Genomic DNA, 7966 nt, shown 5'->3' on the forward strand with positions numbered 1-7966 from the left:
GCCAGGAATACAAATTTATATTTTCTAAAGGCCATATTGCTTAAAAACTAAAAGGAGACCAGTGACAATTTTAATTTATTCATTCTTCTCATCTGAGACCCTTCTACTTTTGCCTGTTCCTATAAAATATAGTGGAGGAGGTCTTTGGGTCTGAAGCACGTTCCTGGATTCCAGTATGATTAATCATCAGCTAGCTGTGTGAACCAAGGCAGTCAACTCTCTTCCTCTGTCGCTTTGGAACTGGACAAAGTTTGCACTTGCTGCATAACTTATCATCTCTGTGCCAAAGTTTTTTCATTGAGGCATAATTATATACAGAAAACCGCTCACTTCTTGAGGATTCCATTTCAGCTTTGACAACTGTATACTCATTTATAGTCATCACCCGATCAAGACAGAAACTTTCCACCACTCTAGAAATTCCCCTTTTGCTCCTTCTAGTCAATTCCCATTCACTCCTACAAGAGACAGTCACTTCCTCACAGGCTTTCTATGAAATTCAACAGAAGAATAGATGAGGGCCATTTGGAAAATCGAAAGTAAGGCCTTATTCAAGAATGTGAATGTGTTCTGATTAATAACAGTGTACCATATAAACAGTCTAAATAAGAAAACATCATATAGTGTCAATGAAAGCTGAAAGAGCATTTGGAAAAATTAAATATCTATTCTTATTCTTTTTCTTTTTTCATTTTAAACAAGAAGTTTATTTAAACAACAAGATACTTGACTTAAAGGGAAAATATCTAGTATTCATTTCTTTTAGAGTAATTTATCCCTACTTAAAGACAGATTACCTTACATGTAACATTTACATACAAAAATTGTCCTTGGTTTTACAATAATAAACGAGAAACATTGAAATTCTCCAATCAAACAAGGAACACAAGGATTTTTATGTTGTTGTTCTTTTGTAAACACTAAGAGCAAAATAACTTACTGGAATATAAAAGTAACAGCTGAATGAGCATGCCACTAATGGAGAAAGGGAGTATTTTCACGTAATCAGTATTTTTCCCCATCCCATCTCCATTTGATGTTGCTCAAAACATACCATTGGCCACGTACTTAAAAAATAAATGCAAATGCTTGTGCACATACATAGTTACTTTACGTACAATAAAGAATAGGGGAGGAAAAATGAAATATACTGTAGTGGTCAGGACGTGGTGATACCAAATGCAGTATTCTAACTGAGAATGTCTTCTTGGTCTGGAGAAACTTAGTTCGGGGGTAAAGCGGCCCATTCCCCGATTTACTAGACACTTTCTGTCGGCTGCTGGAACACATCAATTGTATCTTCAGCCTCCATTTCCAACTGTGCAGGTGCGTCTGTTTCATTAACTGGCTACCTGTCAAGTTGGATTCTGATCTGCCTGATTGACTAACCCTATCATTCACAATAAGCTTTTACTAGTTTGATAAGTTCAATAACTTGTTTAATATATGCCTCTTAATCTTAAACTGCACCACAGAACCATGCTGTCCCACCATATTCAAATTAATATGTTTGTTGTTCTCAGTCTTGACTCTTTCTTTGGACTTTTTATGGGCCATCACAAGCACCAGAGTCTCTTCAGCTGCCGCTTCACAAAAGAGGTACCAGGTCCACATCGATTGAGCACACAAGCAGTACCAAGAGTGGCAGAAGAAGGAGGCTTCAGAAGAAGAGGCTTCTTTTCATTCTTAAATCAGATCAGGATAGGAGGAACACATAATGATAAGAATTTCTATAGGGCTGGAAGGTTCGTGAAATCGTTGGTGCCCAACCGTTACTCCGAAGCCAGGCGGAATCCGCATCCATCCGTCCTCCCGGAGCCCACGCAGACCCAGCCCAACTTGCCATGCCCAAGAACATGGCACCTCGCGGCGGGGCGCCCACCGGGGCTGCTGGCGGCCGCAGCCGAAGCGCCTATCAGGACCACGATAAGCCGGCCCAGATCCGCTTCAGCAACATCTCTGCCGCCAAAGCTGTTGCTGATGCTATTAGAACAAGCCTTGGACCAAAAGGAATGGATAAAATGATTCAAGATGGAAAAGGCGATGTGACCATTACAAATGATGGTGCCACCATTCTGAAACAAATGCAAGTGTTACATCCAGCAGCCAGAATGCTGGTGGAGCTGTCTAAGGCACAAGATATAGAAGCAGGAGATGGCACCACTTCTGTGGTCATCATTGCTGGCTCTCTCTTAGATTCCTGTACCAAGCTTCTTCAGAAAGGGATTCATCCAACCATCATTTCCGAGTCATTCCAGAAGGCTTTGGAAAAGGGTATTGAAATCTTAACTGACATGTCTCGACCTGTGGAGCTGAGTGACAGAGAAACTTTGTTAAATAGTGCAACCACTTCATTGAACTCAAAGGTTGTCTCTCAATATTCAAGTCTGCTTTCTCCAATGAGTGTAAATGCAGTGATGAAAGTGATTGACCCAGCCACAGCTACCAGCGTAGATCTTAGAGATATTAAAATAGTTAAGAAACTTGGTGGGACAATTGATGACTGTGAAATGGTGGAAGGACTGGTTCTCACTCAAAAGGTGGCAAATTCTGGCATAACCAGAGTTGAAAAGGCTAAGATTGGGCTTATTCAATTTTGCCTATCTGCTCCTAAAACAGATATGGATAATCAAATAGTAGTTTCTGACTATGTCCAGATGGACCGAGTGCTGCGAGAGGAGAGAGCCTATATTCTAAATTTGGTGAAGCAAATTAAGAAAACCGGATGTAATGTTCTTCTCATACAGAAGTCTATTCTAAGAGATGCTCTTAGTGATCTTGCATTACATTTCCTGAACAAAATGAAGATTATGGTGGTTAAGGATGTTGAAAGAGAAGACATTGAGTTCATTTGTAAGACAATTGGAACCAAACCAGTTGCTCATATTGACCAATTCACTGCTGACATGCTGGGATCAGCTGAGTTAGCTGAGGAGGTTAATTTAAGTGGTTCTGGGAAACTGCTTAAGATTACAGGCTGTGCAAGTCCTGGAAAAACAGTTACAATTGTCATTCGTGGATCTAACAAATTGGTGATTGAAGAAGCTGAGCGTTCCATTCATGATGCCCTATGTGTCATTCGCTGTTTAGTGAAGAAGAGAGCTCTTATTGCAGGAGGTGGTGCTCCAGAAATAGAGTTGGCCCTACTGTTAACTGAATATTCACGAACATTGAGTGGTATGGAATCCTACTGTGTTCGTGCTTTTGCAGATGCTATGGAAGTCATTCCATCTACACTAGCTGAAAATGCTGGCCTGAATCCCATTTCTACAGTAACAGAACTAAGAAACCGGCATGCCCAAGGAGAAAAAACTACAGACATTAATGTCCGAAAGGGTGGTATTTCCAACATTTTGGAGGAACTGGTTGTCCAGCCTCTGTTGGTTTCAGTTAGTGCACTGACCCTAGCAACTGAAACTGTCCGGAGTATTCTGAAAATTGATGATGTGGTAAACACTCGGTAATTGGATAACACTGGCTGACTGGCACCATTATGGCCACTAATAGTGCGGCTGGAGTGGAAGATCACTCACTGGTGTTCCTGTTTGGAAAATTGTTTCCTCTATGACTTCCTGGGCCTGGTCTTCCAGTTGGCATTTGCTTGAAGTTGTATTGACACAATTTAATGAAAATATTAAATATTTGATTTCAAAAAAAAAAAAGAATTTCTATAGGAAAACAAGAGCCAATATCATTAGCAAAGGTGAAGTCCTTTGAAATCGAATCAAGACCAAAATGCCTATCTCTCTAGTCATCATTGAACATTGTACTGAAAGTTCTGGCCTATGCAATAAGTCAAGAGATGAAAAGAAAAAGGCAAGGCTCTTGGAAGGGAGAAGGAAAAATAATCGCTATTTTAGACTGGACTGTATAGGTTTAAAACACAAAGGTTTAAATTACAATAGATAAAATAAATTTATATCGAGATGGATGTTTAAAAAAAAAACTTAGCAGAAACAGCCAGTTAAAAAATGTATTTACAAGAGGATCCAATTCATAAGGGTTACAAACTATATAAAATACAAAGAAATAGCCTCAATAAGAAAAAGGAATAATTTACCTGAAGACAATCACAAATTTTAATTGAATTATAATAAAATATTTGAAGCATCTTGTTCAATAAGAAAAATATTGAGGGGCAACCGGATGGCTCAGGTGGTTAGAGTGAAGCTCTGAACAACAGGGTTGCCGATTCGATTCCCACATGGGCCAGTGAGCTGCGCCCTCCACAACTAAGATAGAAGAGAACAACTTGGAACTGATGGGCCCTAGAGAAACACACTGTTCCCCAATATTCCCCAATGAAAAATAAAATAATAATAATGATAATAATAATAATAGCAGGTGGAACTGGTCATTGCCTATGAAAAACTATTGAAAAAAATCTCAATTCTTCCAATCTGTTTGATGGTAATGAAACTGTTCCTCATTAGTACGACGGTGAAAATGACCCTTGCTCTCATTAATTTGAATTTAAGATGATCTTTGAGATCCTCCTAGAACCATAGCAGGCAGGGCCTGGTGAGAGAGGGATCCTGCTAGGAGTGCGCAGGAAGTGGAGAATGGACAAAAGGGATGAACTTTTATTCTCTTGTCTGTTGTGAGTGACAGAGTTCATCTGGTCCTTCTTTCATTCATTCACTTGTACAGCCAATGTTTACCAAACATCTGCTTTAAGCCAGGCAACGGGTGAGGTTATCTTGGTAAATAAGGCAATGAAACAAGATGGGGCACTTCCCACACAGAGGAGACAGTGCCTTATGTAAATGTGTGTAGTGCAAATCACATCCTCTGGGAAAACTTTTCAGTGAATCACCACAGTGGAGAAGAAAAGCAGAATTTGGAAGAAGACCAGAGAGGTTTACACCGCAGCTCCATTATTTAAAGGCAGGAACCTCGCCTGAGCAAGTGTCATTGTCTTTCAGAGCCTCAACTTTCCTCATCTGCAATAATGGGCTGCTAATACCTCCTCACAAGAACTGTTAGAAGAATCAAATAAGACAATGAACGTAAAGCATCTAAATCAGTGTCAGGTAAATATTAGGCACCCAATAAAAACTGGATTTCTTAAATTTATGGCAAGTATTGTTTGCTATCATACCTTTAGGCATGGACATTTTGAACATGCTTAAGAAACATGCACACAGTGCCACAAAGGGTCCTCGACACTCCCCACTGTCACTGAGACCACTGAGAACTCCCTTTGCCTATGAGCACAGAGTTGTCTTGCTCCATCCAGATGCCCTGACAGCAAGTCCTCAGGCTGTGGCCCTCCATGGAAAGTAGCTGATCGGGAAAGTGGCAATAACAAAGCCAACTCTAGATATTCCAAATCTCTCAATTCTTATCTGTGGCAATGCCATTGTCATTTTCATGTATAAGACAAAGGAGAATGGATTTCCACCAGATGCATGTCAGATGTGCCACGAGGGCAAGGCGCTGGGCAACCAGGTTACCAGGAAAGAGGTGGAAAGAGGTAGTTCAACATCAGTCATAAAATGATCCAAGACTTTTCTCGAACAGGTAGAGAAATGTGAAATGTCTCACTTAGTGCATGGTTAATATTGAAATATAAATAGCCTAAAATGGGAAGCAGAGGAAGAAAGCAGATTGGAGAGTAAGACACAAATAGGAAGTTGACAATTCTGGCAACCTAGCAGCTGCCTATCCCCTCCCTCCTATTTGAACCCCCTCACTCTGGCCACCTTCATCGAGGACCATAATAATTAGAAATAATGGCCACTTGGAAAGCTTATATGGTTCCAGTAAAGAAAAAATGCATTGGGTCAAGCTTATGTCTCCATAAGATCCAGAGCTATAAATTTTTTAAATAAACTCTGTTAGAAAACAAAAAAGACATTTAAAGTAAAAAATAAGATGGAAGGGGATTAAGAAAGATATTATGTTAATAGAATGTCTAGTCAGAACATATGCAGGTTGCAAAAAGAAAAGTGAAAATACAAAGTAATACATACTTGTGTCAAATGAGTAGTATATGTTCAAGAAAGGAGAAATCTCTTGGGATGAGATGGATGAATTCTCAGGTAATTGCAAAAAGGATGGTTGAGAAGATAAAAGAGGACACACCCTTCAAGCATGAGGCCTGGGTCACAAGGAATGAGCCCAAAACAGCAGCGACTGGCTTGATTAGAGATCAGGGAGAAAGTCTTCATGTAGAAAAAGAGTAAAAGCTAAGGATGGAGAGGCTGGTAGAAGTCAGGCCATAGGCAGTGAAGACCAGGATGTGAAGGCTTTACTCTGTCATAATATGAACAATAACGTGTTAGAAATGTGTAACGTGCTTTATAGTTTTAAACTCTCTTTTCATATGTTGCCACTTTTCATCAAGTAATCATTCCCGTGCTTCTCCTGAAACTTTTCTCGAACAGGTAGAGAAAAGTTGAGGGACTTTACATATAAGAAATGTGAAATGTCTCACTTTGTTCATGGCTAATATTGAAATATAAATAGCCTAAAATGGGAAGCAGAGGAAGAAAGCAGATTGGAGAGTATGACAAATAGGAAGTTGGCCATTCTGGCAACCTGACTTGTTACAATCACTGGAGAAAAATTTGCTACAGAACGGTAAAGGTGATTGACAAGTTTTTGGAGCCCCTCGACTGCATTTATAATTATTCTATTTTATTTTTAAGGTGAAATTATGATGGCAGTAAAGTCAACTGTATGATTTTCTATAGTTTTGGGTATGTCTTAAAAAATTCCACAATTTAAAAAAGGACAGGAAAGAAGGGTGGAAGGGAGGGGGGAAACAAGGAAGGAAAGAGAAAAGGAAGGAAAGAAGGAAGAAAGGAAGGAAGGGAGAGGATACACTTACCTTATCACTGCAGACAGTTGACAAGATGTCTCAGATTTCACTCTTCATACCAACAGGGATTTGGACCTGTGTGGTTACAGTCTTAGTGGGCCTCTTGGTACCCAGTGAGAAATCAGTCTCAGAAATCAGAGGCTCTGGGATGGCTATCAAGACTCCTTCTGGAAATGTAGACATAGCACCCAGAGAAGACAGCTAGAACTGGCGACAGCCCCATGTTCCATTTATGCCAGCACCTACTCCTACTTGAACACTGAAACAAAGTGCACAGCTGAAAGATGTGAACATGTCCATTCATAAAAGGAAAACTGAGAGTCAGAGAGACCAAAAAGTAGTCCCCAGAAGAAAAGAACATAGGGTCCACACCACTCTCCTGCTTGGATGTAAAATGTCCACTATAAGGAATTTTATAAAATGGTTTACACATTTTTTTTTTTTTAGTTTTATTGACAACCCATAGTATCTTGGGATTGAACAAGTAACGGTATTTCTAGCACATTTTCTGAATCAATTACTACAATAGCAGTTATGATTTTCAACCGCCCCCTCCTTTCCTGAGGCCCAAGTTGTCTTTGTCCTTTGTCTCTGACTGGTCATATTCAGGTTTTACTGTCCCTTATAACTTGCCTGCTGTTTCTCACAGTTGCTCTTTCTTCTCCATCCTTGTGGGCACATCTCCTCCTCTCTCTGCTGAACTACTGTAAAAAGGTCTGCCATTTGACAGCTGTCCCTCTCCTCCACATGTTGAACCCAGGACACTGGAACTGCCCATTTAGTGTGTGTCACAGCTGAGGACCACAACCAAAAAACAACCAACTCTCTAAACCAGGCTCCCCCACTGGCAAATTTTTCCTTTCAAGGGAGGAGGGTTTTATAATAAGTGTCCTTTTATTTTTCTTTTTATTTTGTATCATCAAATTTGAAATGTACTGTAATAGATTTTCAACAGTGCTTTTTTTCTTGGGTATTTGTACCTGCATCATGGCACCAAATGCTCATTCAGAGTGGAAGTGATTCACAAGGAGCTGGAATGAGGAGCTAATGTTGGCTCACAAGGAGCCTCAAGTTGGGAGGGAATAAAGGTGGGGGAGTGGGGGTGGGGGAGCGAGTTAGCGTGAGATGGCAGCCTGGCTA

At 40.2% G+C, this 7966-nt stretch overlaps 1 protein-coding gene across 1 annotated transcript; it reads left to right on the forward strand.

The window, feature by feature from the left end:
- Window positions 1–1744: 1744 nt before the first annotated feature.
- LOC308509081 (T-complex protein 1 subunit delta-like) lies at window positions 1745–3647 on the forward strand. The gene has a single exon (XM_081076745.1). The coding sequence runs from the start codon at window positions 1845–1847 to the stop codon at window positions 3462–3464; it is 1620 nt and encodes a 539-aa protein (XP_080932871.1). The 5' UTR covers window positions 1745–1844; the 3' UTR covers window positions 3465–3647.
- Window positions 3648–7966: the final 4319 nt, after the last annotated feature.

The sequence above is a fragment of the Rhinolophus hipposideros genome (genome assembly GCF_964194185.1).
Source record: "Rhinolophus hipposideros genome assembly, chromosome: 16".
NCBI classification, from domain to species: domain Eukaryota; kingdom Metazoa; phylum Chordata; class Mammalia; order Chiroptera; family Rhinolophidae; genus Rhinolophus; species Rhinolophus hipposideros.